This window comes from Microtus pennsylvanicus, chromosome 4 (genome assembly GCF_037038515.1).
Source record: "Microtus pennsylvanicus isolate mMicPen1 chromosome 4, mMicPen1.hap1, whole genome shotgun sequence".
Taxonomy (NCBI): domain Eukaryota; kingdom Metazoa; phylum Chordata; class Mammalia; order Rodentia; family Cricetidae; genus Microtus; species Microtus pennsylvanicus.
In genome coordinates, this window is record NC_134582.1 from 20,579,335 (window position 1) to 20,596,708 (window position 17,374).

Sequence of the window (17,374 nt, forward strand, 5' to 3'; positions counted from 1 at the left end):
AACATAACAGGCATGGACTACTACTATATCCGACTCGCTCTTTCTCTCTGCCTTTCAGTAACAGTATTAATCGGGGAGCTGCACTATTTGGGGGACAAAAGTTGCCCATAGCTGCTTTGTGAGCAGTGTTGGTATCATTTGTAATGGTGACGTGAAAGTCATCGCTCAAGAGAGATGCCCACAGGTCTTGCTGTGATTTGTTCCAAACTAGTTTAGCGTTCCCTTTATTTCCATCTTTCTTCCTCAGGGAGAGGGGGGAATCACTAAACTCATGATGATTGCCAGGAGGCTTTTTGCTTCTCGTGGTGAGACTGGGCACGAGTCCCCCTGGATTAGAGTGGTTTAAATTTGCAGTTTCCTGGGAAGTGTCTACTAGCCAGAGGGAGTTTGGGGATTAATGTTCTGATTTCAGTCATTTTTGCTATGGGCCTTGTCGTTTGTGAAGGTTGTCAAGGATTAGCACCCCTGGGGCTGCAGATAAATCCTCTGTGGCCTTTCTCAGGAACATCCTATTAATACCACTTTCCCCTTTTCCAGCTGCAAATCCAGGAAACCACCGGGGAGAGAAGTGATCTCGAGCAGATGCCAGCTTTCTCCCTGCCTGCTGGGGAGGAGTCTTCATTCACCGGGACCACAACAAATGTTGTCTCCAACTTCAGTGAGATCAACCAGGAGAATGCATCATTGGCCCAATACCTGGACCTGGAAGTCGTTCCTCAGGGGCTCCAACAGGAAGCCAGACAAAGCAGAGAAGGCCACAGGCCTGGTGCTCTCTGGGCAGAACGAGCACATGAATGGAGTTCCTCATGGCATCTTCCTCTCCCTCCAGGTGACAGTGCCCACTGCCAGGAGCCAGAGGCTCATTTCTCTCAGTCCTCTGCTCCCTCCCTCACCTTGGAAAACGTGGGCAGTGGGGCAAGGGGCAGAGAAGCTGCATGTGTGACCGGGTGTTTTGAAGCCGGTGACCAAGAAACATGTTATGATACCATGGATCTTCCCGTTGGAGCACCAGCTGATAAATATTTGCCTGAAGACATTTGCCCTGGGGACTTGGAACCGACAGAAGGGCAAAGCAAAGAATGTGATTTATGTTCTACTGACAAGGCACTGGCTGTTCTTCAGACACAAGGTTCTGAGTCTCCCCAGTCTATGTATGAGAGCAGCAAGAATGGAAAAGCAGCCGAGTCCCCACTTTCTAACAGTGCCTTCACCTGGGACACATGGCAGGAGGCCAGCGGAGATGCTGTGGGGGAAACACCATCTGACCTGGGGACTTCTCCCTTCATCTTCTCTTCCACAGAACTCTACGACTTCGGGGGGCTTGGTGAGACACAGCCCCTTGGTGAGAACGGCTCCTTTGCGGACGTTAGCGAAGGAGGCTGTAAAAGCGCCAATCTCGGTGTTCCAGGTGCCATAGACACGCTTCCTGATTACAGTTCAGTCGGGGGATGCCCAAGAGAGCCATCAGCAGAATCAGCTGCTAGTGTTGATTGCCATCAGGTGACCAGGGAGACTGAGGAGGACACATTAGCTGATGCCACCAGTGTCCACACCATCAGTTGTCACACCGTTTCAGCTCTTGAGGACAGCAACCTTGTTGATGGTGATGACCAGGCCTCATGTGAGGCACGAGATTTTGAATCTCTTTCCAACATACAGCCAGGCCGTTCTTTAAGCAGCTCTACTAGTGAGATGACCAGGGAGATGTTTATCATAGCACCCAGTATTCCAGGAGCTTGTGGCCACTTCTTACTGCCCGAGAGGCAGGATCTGTGGAGTGCTCCCTTTCAAACTGATAACCAGCCTGGGTATAAGAGCCAGCTAGTGGAGGGAGACCACGGCAGAAGCCTTGAAGAGGACTTTCAGGAAAAGGGAAGTGAAAGAAAACAGTGCACATCCCACCAGTGTTCTCTTTCTGCAAATGATTTCCAAGAAAATCTGCCCCCGACACCTGGCACGCAACAGGAGGTCAAAGCAGAACCCTTCGAGCACCCCTTAGCAGATTTGGGGGAAGAAATTGGGCAGAGCACTGACCCGAGGACCAGTGTCTCAGTGGCAGCTGAGAAGACTATGGAAGATGATAAGCAACTTCCATCACATGAACTAAGCAATGCTCCATCTCTCCCTGACATCCTCCTTGAAGAAAAAGAAGACGTAGGACTAGGCAGTTGGGCTGCAGTCAGCAAAGTGAAGATCATAACGCTGGAAGCTCCTGATTTTGAAACCTGGCAACCAGAACAAGCCATGCATTATGGGTCCAAGGAGGCAGAAGTTGGTCTCACTGCCCCTAATAGGGGCTGGGCTCTGTCTGACATCCTAAGAGCAGGTGCTAACAGGGACGCCTGGGCAGGCGAGGCACCAGCCAGATGCGCGTATTACAGAAGTCTGTCTTCCCAGTGTCTGGACCAACCCAGACTCCTGGAGTCGTCCGTAGACCCTGTTGAGGAAGCGGGGTTGGAAGTCACAGTCTCTCCACTAGAGGCTTCCAAAAGTGGGGAGACAGAAAGTGTTGAAACCAGGAATGAAGACCAGGAAGGAAATGAGAGGAAGATACGCGGCCCTGCCTTCTTTCGACAGTTTGTGAACGTTCCTAGCATCCTGGAGTCCTCTGTGGATCCCATTGATGGTAGACGTGGGATGGAGTGTGTCTGGTCTGAGAAGCCAGAGCCCTCCGACTCCAACACAGAAGGGAATGAATCCACTGACAGATACACATGTCAGAGGACAGACATCCAACCCGCCACCCTGCAGGTTCCCCATCCCCAGAACAGTGGGGAAATCATTCCAAATGAAAGCACAATCAACCAAAATCACATGGACAGAGAGAAGGCAGATGCCAAACAAAGTCAGGCTGACAAGGCAAAAGCAGAGGTTGCCCTTTGTCAAGCCCAATGTCCTGGTGAAGAAAGACAAAGAATTCCAAGCGTATGCAACATGAGCCAAGATGGCAGTGACCGAGGCCTAGGAGAGGCTGGGCAGGTGACAAAGGACAAGGCCGAATTAATTTCCCCCATGACATCTCTCTCTAGTTGTCTCAGAGGAGGGACTCCTGCATCTGTTGAGGTTGAGACCAATGACACCACAAGCCACATTCACGGTGAGTCTGTGCCCAGAAACCACCAAGATGTACTTCCTACGTGGAAGGAAAAAGGAGCCATGGAGAGTGAGTGTGGGAAACCTGTGGCCTCTTCAAGTGATCTCACACACACACCATGTACTTCGTCTCTCAAAGGAAACGTCACACACTTGTCAATAAGCCATGGCGTTGAGGAACTGAAATCGAAGGAGATTCAGATTGTGGAAACCAAACCTCTAACCTCATCCCACTCCCCAGCAAAGACCTTGGCTTTCATTTCAGGAGACTGTGAGTCAGAGAAAGCCCCTGAAGGCTTATTACTTAAGGACCTGTGTCAAAAGGGCTCCGCCCAGGCTAGCAGGAAAAAGTCCAGAGAGGAACAGCAGAAGCATGTGGTGGCCCAGACCAGCAAGGCACCTGGGGCCCGATCAGCAACGGCTGGGCCAGAGGAGGACAAGAAAAAGCAAGAGGCCTCAGGGAGTGGACATTTGGCTGCAGGGGTAAAGAAGAAAATTCTCTCCAGAGTGGCAGCCCTGAGACTCAGACTGGAGGAGAGGGAAAATATGAGAAAGAACTCCATTCTGAAGAAAACGCCCAAGTTTGAAAAGTCCCTGTCCCACACTGATGAGAAAAAAGACTCCCAAAAGGCCCCTTGCAAAGCGGAAGGCAAAGGTGAGGCCTTGCTGCTTTTAGCATTGTTGAAGGGCTAGGCGTGAGCCTCCTGTGTCCCTGTCAGTTTAGGTGAGCATCCGGTGGGTGGGTGTGGATGTCACGGCTGTGACCAAAGGTCCCAAGGTTCTCAAACTTGAGCAGGCAGGCATCATTTCTCTGGCAAGCTTGTTCAAATGCAGGATTCTGAGCACCAATACAGTTCCTGATGTTGGGCGGGGGCGTCCTTAAAAACCTGCACTTGTACCCAGTCCCCAGGTGACTTGAGAGGAGATGCACACCAGAGAACCCCTCATCACGGCTGCCTGCTGGTGCGTTTGATGGAGGGGGATGTGGCGAAGATGCTTTGTGGTTTAATTATCTCTTTTAGAAATCTCCTTTAAAAGATGAGCAGCGAGACTGGTGTAGCAAATCTGTAAGACTAAAACGACCACACGCTGAGCAGGGGACACAAAGAAACATTTCATCCCAATTTGAGATTCTCTCTTTTAATCGTTAAGTGTAACTCAAGGGAACCTTGGTTTTTCTTCCAAATTTAAGTATAAAATTTCTTCCCAACTTCCTGTCTCCAGTACCCGAATCTACCCAGGTTTCAGTCCCTTTGAGCCTCAAAGACTTTGGCATCATCCCTCCCATTCGGCCTAAGGGACTGTTCAGTCATGCCCATTCCACAGCCCTAAAGAAGCTACATTCTTTTGGAGTTATACCTTCCCATGCTGCCTGGCAGCAGAAGTCTGAAGAGTCAATACACAGATGAGGATCAATGACCTGGGAAATGATTTACTATTATGGGATGGTTGCTTCATAAACTCTGCCCTTGACAAGACCTTTTTATAATTAGTTCTAATTACTGTGTACGAGCTTCTATCAGTGAGGAATTTACTTCATGAGCCGGGTAGTGAGGGCACACACCTTTAATCCCAGTATTCAACAGACAGAGGCAGGCAGATCTCTGTGAGTTCAAGACTAACCTGACCTACAGAGCAAGTTCCAGGAAGGCTCCAAAGCTCCAGGAAAACTGTTAGCTGGGCAGTATCACACATCCCTTTAATCCTAGCACTTGGGAGGCAGAGGCAGGTGAATCTCTGTGAGTTGGAGGCCAGCCTGGTCTACAAGGGCTAATTCCAGGACAGCTAGGACTGTTACACAGAGAAACTTTGTCTTGAAATACCAGGAAAAAAAAAACCTACTTCGGCAGTGAGCACTCCAAAGGTCTTGGTTTTGCTTTCCAGCTTTTCCTGGTTTTGGCCTGCTGTTTAATGTGCCCACTAGGAAAATACAACAGAGCGGTCTTCAGTTCTGGTGCAGGGGGCTGGCTTTGTGAGACCTGGGTCCTCATCTCCAGTCTATGAAGACTGGGTACTGCCTTGACTGTGTGGACCCAGCAGCCTGGTGCTCTCCGAGCAGCCCTGATTTAATGCCCTCCCCCTGTGACACGGTGGAATATGCGGCGGGTAAATGCATTCAGGTGATCCTGAGAGAAATAAAATGGACGCTGGGTGCCAAGGGGCGTCCAAAGCTTAGAGCAGTAGAAGCTTCCTGTATAACAGGAGAGTCTTTTCAAATTACATTTACGTGTGTGTGCGTGCGTGCATACTTACATGAGTGCATGTGTGTGCGTGCGTGCACGTGTGTGCGTGTGTGTAAAGACAGCTTCCAGAAGTCAGTTCTTGCCTTCCACGGAGCCGGGGGGGGGGGGGGGGGGGGGGGGGGGGGGGGGCTCAGGGATTGAATTCAGGTGTCAGGCTTGGCAACAAGAGGCTTTACTCCATCAAGCTGGCTCTGTAGCCGAGAATTTTTTTTTTTATTGTCTTCCCTCAACCAGGCTGGTCAGAAGGTAAACTTAGTGCACCTGGGCTGTATTGAATTGATCACACTCCCTCAACCACGGGTCTGATGAACTGTTCTCTCAGCTGGGTCACGCGGTCTTCCTGTCATTCTAATGCCTATACCGCCACCCAGTGGCTGCCCTTCCCAATTACACATTTGCTCATAAGAACCTCCACTCATCTCAGGTTAAATTCAAGAGGCAAACTCACATCTCAGCCCAACCTACGGGAGTCATCGCCTCACTATTTCTGCTCCGTCCAGATAGACCTCGCTTTTGTCAGTGAGGTGGATGCCAAACACACATGTCCAGTTCACCAGACCATCTTCACAGACAGCTGCACTGTGTGTGTGCATGTGTGAATGAATTTTATCCCACAGATAATTTATTATTGAGTTGTCGTTTACATTTGGGGTCTTAACCTCACTTACCTTGATAGTGCCGATTTCATTCCACTGCTGAATCACCAGCTCTGATTTTGATCAGGTAATTATTTAACAGTATCTTATTTGGGCCAAATCCTACAGACTAGGCTTCTATAATCCGCTGGACCTTTCTCCTCTTAAAGAAAAAAACATTTTGGGCTGGAAAGCACTTGCTGCTTTTGCAGAGGACCCAGGTTCAATTCCCAGCATTCACATGGAGGTTCACAACCATCTATAACTTTAGTTCCAGGGAATCTGATGACCTCTTCCGACCCCTGCAGACACCAAGCACACACACGGTGCACAGATATATGTGCATATAAAGTTAAATAAATCTAAATTAAAAACCAGAAATAAGCTGGGCAGTGGTGACACACACCTTTAATCCCAGTACTTGGGAGGCAGAGGCAGACAGATCTCTGTGAGTTGGAGGCCAACCTGGTCTACAAGAGCTAGTTCCAGAATAGGCTCCAAAGCTACAGAGAAACCCTGTCTCAAAAAACAAACAAACAAAACAACAAAACAAAACAAAAACCAGAATAGCTCAAGCTCTATTTTGCTAGGAGCATTATAGACCTTTGGAATTTAAGTAACGAAAAGGAAGTGTTTTTCTATTAGGGTGCTTCATTTGTTCCCCAGGGGTGTGTTTAAGCAGCCACGGCTCTCGGGTGCTTTATTTGTTCCCACGGTTGCATTTGAGCAGCCATGGCTCTCGGGTGCTTCATTTGTGATTTAGGAACCTGCTCCCTGTCTCTCAGGACTGTTGCTGATAACCGAGGTGAAGTGTGAAGGCCTCTCATCTACACTAACCTGCAAATGTGCTTCTAGCCCCAGTGCTGCTGAAGAAGATCCAGGCTGAGATGGCTCCCGACCGCTCTGGGAATGTGAAGCTGAGCTGCCAGTTTGCAGAGATCCACGAGGATTCGACCATCTGCTGGACGAAAGATTCGCAGTCAATAGCGCAGGTCAAGAGAAGGTAGGACGCTTGTCCTCCCCGACCATCCACTCACTTTTGCCCTCTTACTTAGTGTGGTTGTCAAAGAAAACCATAAGAGGAAAGGAGAGGCAAGCTGAAGCAGAGATTCCGTATCCAACATCATTGGATATGAAGTGCCCCCCGCAAAGGCCCCTGAGCTAAAGGCTTGATTGACAGGTGATGGGCTTTGGAGAACGAATTAGAACGTGAGGGCTCTGACGGAACTGGCCAGTCCTCCGATGGCTTCCTAACTTGGTGGCATTACTGGGAGGTGGTGGAATCTCGGATGTGGGGCCTGATTGAAGCAGGTTATCTGGGGTGTGCCTTTGAAGGCGCCTTGTCTGTGGCTCTTGTCTCTCTGTTTCTTGGCTGCCGTGAAGTAAGGGCTTCCAGCCTCCATGCCCTTCTTCTCTGATAGAGACCCAGAAACATGGAGTCAACTGGCCACGGCTTGAAACCTCAAGTCAAAAGGAAGTCTTTGTCAGACATTTCTGTCAGAGTGAAGAAAGGTGAACCCAGTATTCAAGAGGAAGAGTGGCGCCCAGTGTCCCAACAGGGAACATGGCGGCTGGCTCTTGCTTCAGCTCTGCCATCTTTGAGCTGTGCATCCTGGGAATTGCAGGCTCTCTGGTTCCAGTTTTTAGTCAGGATGCAGTGTGACATTCTAGTTTGAAGGCCTCCAGGCCTACCGGGCCTAAGGTTACAAAACTCTCTGGAACTCTTATTTATGGATGTTTTCTGATTCAGAACCCCCCATTAATCTAACAAAGGTCAAATAAAGCTAAGGAGAAGACAGGGATGGAGGAGTGCCACAAGGTCACAGAAAAGTAAAGCTTTTGAGGAAGAGAAACAGCTTCCCTTAAGACAGAAAGAGCATATTATACCCGGGTCCTTAAGTTGTCACAGGAGTCAGAGAAGGAGGTGAGTGTGAGCATCATTGCCAAAACACATCATGTAGGCCAGCCCACTCAGCTCCTTAAATCAGTCCCAGGAATGAAGGAATGCCTGTTCAAAAAACCTGTGCAGTCCTGGCTCACCTGACAAGTCCTCCAAACAAATCAATGGAGGTCAGTGTAACTTAAGCAGCTCCCAAGAGCTTCTTTCGGCCCAGAGAGGCCCCGGAAAGCTCCCAGAGTCCTTGGGGGTATTCCTATCCTTTTGATCTCAACAGGAACAGACTGAAAAGGTGGGAAATACGAACCCCTATATTCAGTCAAGTATTCCTGCTTGGAACGAATGTCTGGAGACTAATTTCTCGAATGTTCCCCATTACCCCGCCTGTCTTGTACTTGGCTTAAAAACAATTACAATAGCAAAGAAGTGCTTTGATTTGTAAATCCTGGCAGCCCCTAGAGCTTCACTTCTAACGCACTCATTATTGATTTTAATTCTTCTCTGAAAGTGTCAATCAAGAACAATTAACCAGCACTTCCTGCCTTGTTTAATTAACTCTTCTCATTCTAGGCTCAGATAAGTGTTGGCACTTCCCAGGTCCTCTTTGTATCTACGGAATATTCCCCAAATCCCAGCCTCCCTCTAGGGAGCACGCGTCACTAGCAAGCAGTCAAGGCCTTTGACGTCTTTGTAACATTTGCTTTGTTTCTTCTTAGAAATAGCTTAGACCAATTTGTTTTCATATTGCTACTTGAGAAAGTTTGTAAGTCTCAACTCCTCTGTCCATAGACAAATCGTTTGCATGATTTCAGATGGTTTTCAAAAGCTTGTTAATTCCTCTCACCCTTACGTCCAGCTCAGTATGTGATGTTTATCCGTCCCTACCTGAAGTAGCTCAGGGCCTTATTGCGTCAGCTGACTCTCCATCATTCTGGTGAAATAACCCGAGATAACTTCCTCATAGAGGAGCTTATCTATCTCACCACTGTAGAGGTCCCGTCTAGGACTTGGCAGACCTGTCACTCCGGGTCTGTGATGGGTGTTTCCGATGTCAGTGAGAGGGGCAAGGCCTGTGTTAGAATGAAATGCTGATGTCATAGCTAAGAGTACAGGCTCGAGGGCCGCAATCCGCCTTAAGGACATGTCCTCAAAAATATAAAGATCAACTTCTGTTTTTAATTGCTTTTTATTGAGCTATATATTTTTTTCTCCACTCTCCTCCCTTACTGCCCTCTCCCCTTCTGCCCTCTCCCTTAACCCCTATGACTTACCTTCCTATGTAGATCCATGTATGTCTCCTTAGGGTCCTCTTTCTTTTCTAGTGGCCTGTAGGTTGGCTTTTCTTTGCTTTATGTCTAAAAGCCACTTAAGAGTGAATACATATTATATTTGTCTTTCTGGATCTGGGTTACCTCACTCAATATGTTTTTTTTCAAGATCCATCTATTTGCCTGCAAATTTCAAGATATCACTATTTTTTACCGTTGTGTAGTGTTCCATTGTGTTAATGTATCACATCTTCTTTATCCATTCTTCAGTTGAGGGGCATTTAGGTTGTTTCCAGGTTCTGTGGCTATTACAAATAATCCTGCTATGAACATAGTTGAGCATTGAACACATGTTCTTATGGTGTGATGGAACATCTTTTGGGTATATAACCAACAATGGTATTGCTTGAGGTCTTGAGGTAGATTGTTTTCTAATTTTATGAGAAATTGCCATACTGATTTCCAAAGCGTCTGTACAAGTTTGTACTCCCACCAGCAATGGAGGAGAATTCCCCTCACCCCACAACCTCTCCATAAGTTGCCATCAGTGTTTTTGATCTTGGCCATTCTGACAGGTGTAAGATGGAATCTCAGAGTTGTTTTGATTTGTATTTGATTTGACTTGTTTTTTTGTTTTTTGCATCTGATGGCTAAGGATGTTGAGCATTTCCTTAAGTGTCTTTCAGCCCTTTGAGATTCATTCATCTGTTGAGAGTTCTGTGTTTAGGTCTGTACCTCATTTTTTATTGGATTATTCATTCTTTTGATGTCAAGTGTCTTGAGTTCTTTGTATATTCTGATGATCAGTCCTCCGTCTGATGTGGAATTGGTGAAGATCTTTTCCCATTCTGTAGGCTGCCGTTTTGTCTTATTGACCATGTCCTTAGCTTTACAGAAGCTTCTCAGTTTTAGGAGGTCCCATTTATTAATTGTTTCTCTCAGTGTCTGTGCTGCTGGGTTATATTTAGGAAGTGATCTCCTGTGCCAATGCATTCAAGTGTACTTCCCACTTTCTCTTCTATGAGGGTCAGTGTGGTTGGCTTTATGTTGAGGTCTTTGATCCGTTTGAACTTGAGTTTTGTGCATGGGGATATATATGGATCTATTTTCATTCTTCTACATGTTGATATCCAGTTATGCCAGCACCATTTGTTGAATATACTTTCTTTTTTCCATTTTATATTTTTAGCTTAAAGACCAACTTCTATGCCTTACCTCCTAAAGGACCCACTAGCACCACCCTGGGGACAAATCTTTAGCATACGCACTTTGTGGAGGACATTCAATACCCAAATTATAGCATTTGCCAAGGTATAGATTTCAAAGAGGTGAATTCTCTCAAAGGTGAATTTAACATAGCAAAGGTCTTAAACTCATCAAATGAGAAGGGAATAAATAATATGGTAAAACTGTACAAATGGGCATTTGAGGAATGAAGATGTAAATAGCCAATAAGGTAAAAGGATGTAGAAGTCATATTTTCAAATAAATATGAGGTCAGCTTATGTTTAACAGGCACTAAACTTGCGAGTTATCTTTTCTTCAGCACAGAAACCTTCAAGTCAATACATTGACTCAAAACTGTCTGGGAAGGCCGGGCGGTGGTGGTGCACGCCTTTAATCCCAGCACTCGGGAGGCAGAGACAGGTGGATCTCTGTGAGTTCGAGGCCAGCCTGGTCTACAAGAGCTAATTCCAGGACAGGAACCAAAAGCTATGGAGAAACCCTGTCTCGAAAATCCAAAAAAAAAAAAAAAAAAAAAACCTGTCTGGGAAGATCATTTTATTGTCCATTTTTGTTTCATGAGCTGGGATCTCACTAGTTGCCCAGGCTGGTCCTGCACTCACAGTCCTTCTGTTTCAACTTCCTTCATAGTTGACAGTACAGGCTGTACCACTGCATAGAGCTGGATGTGTTCTATTTTAAATAGTAAACAGCAAAGGCAAATGCAGGGGCAATCTCCTATAAGCAAAGTCACCTTGTAGTAAGCCTGTGGTGACTTGTGACCTACCAGAGACATGCAGTCACCTCTGGTCTCTGTCCAGTTTTAGGTAGTTTCCTTACAGGCTACAGTTTGGAAGTTGGGAGTCAAAATGTGTTCTTGTGGGCAGAGCTTATAGACCCTAGACACACCACAAAAATATATAAATAAGTAAAAAAAATGCAGCGGCAGGCACTGTGTGCGTGTGTGGCAGCGATGTGTCTTGGCTCCGGGGAGCTTTCAAGTTGGCAATCTCTAAGGCTCTTGTGGCCGTTCAGACTCTTTTGGCTACTAGGAACCCACTCTCCTTCCTGGGAAAAATAGACGCTTGGGAGTGTCATGAGATTTTGCAGGAAGCATCATGCACAGGGAGTGGTCCAGCTGATAACTGGGTGAGGTCTTTATGCCGGACTCCAGGCAACAACAAACTGGGTGTTACTGAAGGTACATCCCCACCAAATGATTCTGGAGAGGAAAAACCAAGGACTGTTCAGCCCAGGTTGGGTGCTGAGGGGATGCTGGTAGCTGCCTCTGGTTCCTTGGGAATCAGGTTGGATAATGTAGTTCTCTGAGGAGTCTGAGATAGGCTTCTTTCTGTCCAGCCAGTTTCACCTTTGGCTGTGTGCTTCTGGTCACACTCTTGGTGTGGACACCTTTGACATTCGTCTTCACTGCTGAGCATCTTCTGTCCGTGTAGCCTGGCTGCCCTAACGATGGGGATTCCTTCCTTACAGAGTAACAGGTCTCAGCTCTCCTCTCTGACTCAAAAGACACAGATCTCATTTGCTTTCCACAGTGGCATTGCCGTATTTCCTCTGAGTTAATGGCTGCTTTTCTTCCCCATCACTGAATCCCCATGATTAACCATGGAACAGCCCTCTTTGGGACATTAAAAAGTGGTTTTCCTCCATGGAGAAAGCCCATTGACACTACTGAACCCCACCCTCATGACGCACGACCAAGGCGAGGCCTTCTGTTAGAGACTCACAAGCCTGGTGTCTGCCGCTCCCCATATTCCAGTCAGCAAGCAACATTGTTTTTTTCTGGGTTCACACGCTGGAAGCTGAGGGTGCGGCTAAGTAGTGTGTCCAAGATTCACCACAGGATTGGAATCCAGGCCTTTCTGAGTTCTCAGTCTTTTTTCCCACAAGGAACTGGAGCAACGAGAGAAAACAGCAAGACAGATGGGGTCTTCCTGAATCTGTACCAAGAATCAGAGAATTCTTGAGCTTCAAGGGTGATGCTGATGGGACAATTTCCTTGAGTTTAACCCCAGCCTTTTAGGGGGATCTTATTACCCCTTCCCATGACTGTTGCTGTGCAGGCTATACAAACCTAGGAGGGAGAACAGGGGAGAAAGTGACAGGATTTAGTGGGCCTTGTTTTCAACCATTGGTCTACTCCGGGTGGTACCAGTCAAAGAGCTGAAGTCTACTTAAAAAAGCAGCCAAAACAAAGCCTTGTGTTGAAAGAGCAACTGAGACAAACCTGGATGAATGGGTGCTGGTCAAACTATGAGGCAAACCCAAAGGGGAGTGCACCCTGTCTGCCATCCTCGTAGGAGGAGGCAACTGCAATGTTTTAGTATAGCTTTGTAGTAAAGCACATTGTTTTCAGTTTTTGAACAAAGACTGCAGCTCTAACCATTGGCGTAATTATCCCCGACTTAAGGGCAGGAATCAGAAGTTCCTGGGGGAGCCAGCCTAAGGTCAAGCTTCCATCTCTTAGTGTCTCAGTTCCCTCGTCATCTGAGGACCGGCAGCAGGGCTTGTGGGTCTCTGAAGCTGTTCTGAGGATGACATGAAGGTGATCTTTTTTATTTGCCTGATACTTAGCAAGTACGATACATTATCTGTCACTGCTGTCATTGTCATCACCATGGTCCCCATCGTCTTTATCCACCATGCCATCAGGTTTTGTATTCATAGGAACTAGTAATTATTAATATTGGGCAGGCAGATGGAGGGATACACATAGTCACTAAATGTACATTATTTAAAAGGGCCCTGACCATATTTGAAGGGAGACTGGGTCAAGAGAATTGATTGCTTGGGGGTCTGGAATTTGAGACCAACATAGTGAGATCCCATCTCAAAACAAAAATCACCTACCAAGTAGGAGCCCTCAGTTCTGAACCCTCAGGTAAAGCTAGGAGCCACTTTCTTTAGATTTTTAGTGTGTCTATGTTTAGGTTTGGGTTGAGAGTCAATGACGTCCCTCATACACAGGATACCTGTATGGTCAACCTAATTCAGATGAAGTCGAAGCTATGCAACCGCAGCTCCCAGATTTTAGCACTCGCCCTTCTGACTGTCCTGATGTCAGCCCCCCAGAATGTTTCTGTGCATTCTTGTTGTGTGTTGGAGTAAGACTATTAGACCAAAACCAGGTGGTGGTAGCACATGCCTTTAATCCCAGCACTTGGGAGGCAGAGGCAGGCTCTGTAAGTCTGAGGCCAACCTGGTCTACAAAATGAGTTCTAGAACAGCCAGGACTGTTACACAGAGAAACCCCATCTCAAGAAACAATAACAATAAAAATAATAATAATAAAATAAAAAAGAAAGAAAAGTAAAAGACTATTAAATTGCAATGCAGTGATCCTCTCTATGTGTAAATACGTTGTTTAATTAGCAGATTGGGGGAATCTGGTCTATCAGCCAGCCCGATGGCTGCAAGCACAGGGCAGGAAGACCTTAGCTCCTTCCTTCTTGAGAACGCTAGAACTCCAGAATGCTGAAGCATGTGAATATTAATGTCCCCTATTCCAGCGCAGGGGACAACTCCAGTGTTTCCTTGGCCATCGTCCAAGCTGGTCAGAAGGACCAGGGCCTCTATTACTGCTGCCTCAAGAACAGTTATGGAAAAGTCACTGCTGAGTTTAACCTCACAGCAGAAGGTAAACCTCGGCTTCTTCTCAGCTGCTCGTCAAAGCCCCAGGCCCCTGCCAACTCAGAGGGACGCCTGTCCTGACTCTGGTCTCTCTGTTTCCTTCTAGTTCTCAAACAGCTTTCCAGTCGCACAGAATATAGAGGTAAGTGACATCAGCTGACCTGGCAGAGAGTGGGCTCCCCACCAAAACACAGCCAGCTCCTCGAACACACATTACTCTGTGCACTCTCCCGACCAAGTGCACTCTTCTCTCTCCCAGGAAGGCCTACCTTAGGTGCCCGTGATGATGGCTTAGGATCCGTTTCCATGGGGCTAGAGGGGCCATTCTCCCAGCTATAATTTTAGTAGATTTCAAACACCTAGAAATGTATTGTTTGTGGAAAAGACTGAACTGCAGCCATGCAGTTTTGGAAAATTGTCCGGGGGAGTTTGGACTTGAAATTTTTTTCTAGGCATAAATCTTGTTTGCATGGAGCTTTCTAGTCGGTTATGCTTACGTTTTGATTCTTCAGTTTTCTTTTCAGCTAAGCAAAATATAACCTTGTTTGATTGCACTCTAATGAAAAAAAAATAAAGATGTGTTTGTGTTTTGTGCTGTCTTTCAGCGCATCTGGTGTTCTATAGTCTAATAGCTGCTCCTAGACATCCATGCGGCCCCTAGGCTATGCACTGAGTTCCCATAGCCTGGTGCACTCTGAGCTTGCTGTGTCCTGTGTTGTATCTTCACTGGGGAGACATCTGCGGGGTCCTGCCTGGCTTATTCGTCTGCGCTTGAAGGGAAGCGTGAGGATTAAGAAAGAAATAGACAAGAGATAGTTGATAGAGTCGGGAAGGCATCTAGTAAATACTGAAATTCGCCTCGCGTTTATTTCTCACAGGCTTTATGTACCCTCATCCAGAAATGAGGGGAACGTCAAAAGGCTTCTTTATCAAGATACAAAGAATAAACCAAGTAATTACCTTCTCAATACCCCAAACACCGAGTAACCACACCCTAGGTCAAAACATCCTGTTAGTAACCACACCTTCGGCCAAACCTCCTCTCATATACTTTGAAGTAGCAAGACTAGGCCTGAGCTCTCTGACTTTTAGTCAAGGTGGGACGAATTCACACCCGTGGGCTCCCCCAGTCGTGTGGTAATCCCTCTGGGAAAATGCCTTGTCAACCTGCACCCGCCTACCCTACCCATTGTGCTGGGAGAGTAGGGAGACTATGGCCTGTGATCTAAATTACCCCCACACAGCCACTTTTTAACAGTGGTTGCTGGGAAGAACTGCACACAGCAACAAAGCAGCTCCACACACCCCTGCTGCCAGCCCTGCATCAGCACAAGCATAGACAACCTCTGCCACAGCATAGCACCCTGGACCAGTTTCAGGAGAGAGAAGCATTGGTGGTCATATCGGGTGAGCATCTGGAAGATGCGCTGCATGGCATTTAAAGCAAAGAAAATAACTGAGACCTCTGGAAAACAAGCCATTGGAGATAATCAAAATATTCTAGTGTTTAGTACACAGAAAGCAAGAGACTGAGACTGCTGAGTGGGATGGTTGTATCTGTGCCCCTGGCTCTGGTGTGTGTGTGTGTGTGTGTCTTGCCTCGGCTGGATAGTGAGTTTGAAGTCAGCCTGGTCATATGAGACACCATCTCAAAAGGCAACAAATTAGCAACAAAATCCCTAGAATCATGATTTAGAAATGGTCTAGCCAACACTGTGATATTACAGATTGTAATAGGAGTACTTAGGAGCCTGAGGCAGACAAATTGTGAATTCCACGCCAGCCTGGGCTGCACAGCATGACTGTCAAGGAGTGGGGGAGGAAGGAAGGAAGGAAGGAAGGAAGGAAGGAAGGAAGGAAGGAAGGAAGGAAGGAAGGAAGGAAGAAAGGGAGAAGGAAGGAAGAAAAGAAGGAAGAAAGAAAGAAAGAAGGGAGAAGGAAGGAAGGAAGAAGGGAGAAGGAAGGAAGGAAGGAAGGAAGGAAGGAAGGAAGGAAGGAAGGAAGGAAGAAAGAAAGTAAGGAAGGAAGGAAGGAAGGAAGGGCTGAGAGACAAGTGCTGCCAGATCTCCTCAGTGGTGCTTTTTCCTCTTCTGTTTCACCATCCTTTAGTCTTGCTTCTGGTTACTCTGCATGTCTCTGCTTTTGTTTTCCAGATACACAAAAGTCTTTCCTGGACTCCCCAACTTTGTTCCAACCAACCTTCCCTTGTACACAGCCCTCAGCCTGTTCTCCTTCAATGGTTTCTCTCCTCACTCCTGTTAACTTTGTCTTTGTATGGCATTAACCATGATCTGTCCCTCTGGGTTCTACAGGTCACCTTTATCTTTATCTGCTTTTTGAGGGGGGCGGATATTTGAGACAGGCTTTCTCTGTGCAGCTTTGGAGCCTGTCCTGCCCCGCTGTCTTTATCCTTATAAAGGGATTGTAGTTAAATCACAAACTAGGACTGGAGATGACCCCGCCCATTGAAAGCTGTGCTGTGTTGTAGGATGCGAAGAGATAGAATTCAGCCAGCTCATCTTCAAAGAGGACGTCTTCAATGACAGCTACTTCGGGGACCATCTGCGTGGCCAGATCTCCACGGAGGAGCTTCACTTCGGGGAAGGGGTGCACCGCAAAGCTTTCCGTAGCACGGTGATGCAGGGCCTCATGCCGGTCTTCCAGCCTGGCCACGCATGCGTGCTCAAGGTGCACAACGCTGTTGCCCATGGGACCAGAAACAACGATGAACTTGTGCAGAGGAACTACAAACTCGCTGCCCAGGTGGGAAAGGGAGCAAGCGTGGCTCTCTGGGTGAGAGAATGAAGCGCAGCATGAGATGAAAATGAGAGAGTATTTCCATATGGGCATTTGGCTTCTTCAGGGTGAGGATTAAGGCTGAATGTTTGGGGGACAACATTGGCTTCTCGGTCCTCAGAAGGAGTTGGGCTCAGCACAGGGACACTTCTTTTTGTCACCTGGGGTCCAATGGGCTGTGGTCATGTTGGTCCCCAAGGCAAAAAAAAAAAATCCCCTTGGGCAAAGGGCGATATGATGGCACCTAGGAATCTATTCATCTGACCAGTCTCAGAACAGGAATCGTCTTGCTGAGCAATTCTGAATTCTTCTAACCATCTGGATTACAATGTCTTTGGGGGATACAGGAATGCTACGTTCAGAATACTGCCAGATACTACGCCAAGATCTATGCCGCTGAAGCTCAGCCTCTGGAAGGCTTCGGAGAGGTGCCAGAGTAAGTCTGCTGAGCCTGCCTTGGGTGACTGACTACCTGTGACTTGCTGTGGGTGTGGAGGACTTAGAGGTAGGAGGGTAAGAAGGACCCATTAGTCAAGTGTTTGTTTTTGTCTCTCTGACTCTACACTCCAT

The 17,374-nt window shown here is 47.2% G+C and overlaps 1 protein-coding gene across 4 annotated transcripts in view; it reads left to right on the forward strand.

Annotated features, from left to right (window-relative positions):
- Alpk2 (alpha kinase 2) overlaps positions 1-17,374 on the forward strand; it is a 111,833-nt gene that overhangs the window by 75,370 nt on the left and 19,089 nt on the right. For all 4 annotated transcript variants that reach the window (XM_075968462.1, XM_075968463.1, XM_075968464.1 and 1 more), the window contains 6 exons: positions 538-3,748; positions 6,827-6,974; positions 13,888-14,015; positions 14,115-14,150; positions 16,497-16,771; positions 17,152-17,240. In XM_075968462.1, coding sequence (XP_075824577.1) covers positions 538-3,748; positions 6,827-6,974; positions 13,888-14,015; positions 14,115-14,150; positions 16,497-16,771; positions 17,152-17,240 — 3,887 coding nt within the window. The remainder of the gene's footprint in view (positions 1-537; positions 3,749-6,826; positions 6,975-13,887; positions 14,016-14,114; positions 14,151-16,496; positions 16,772-17,151; positions 17,241-17,374) is intronic.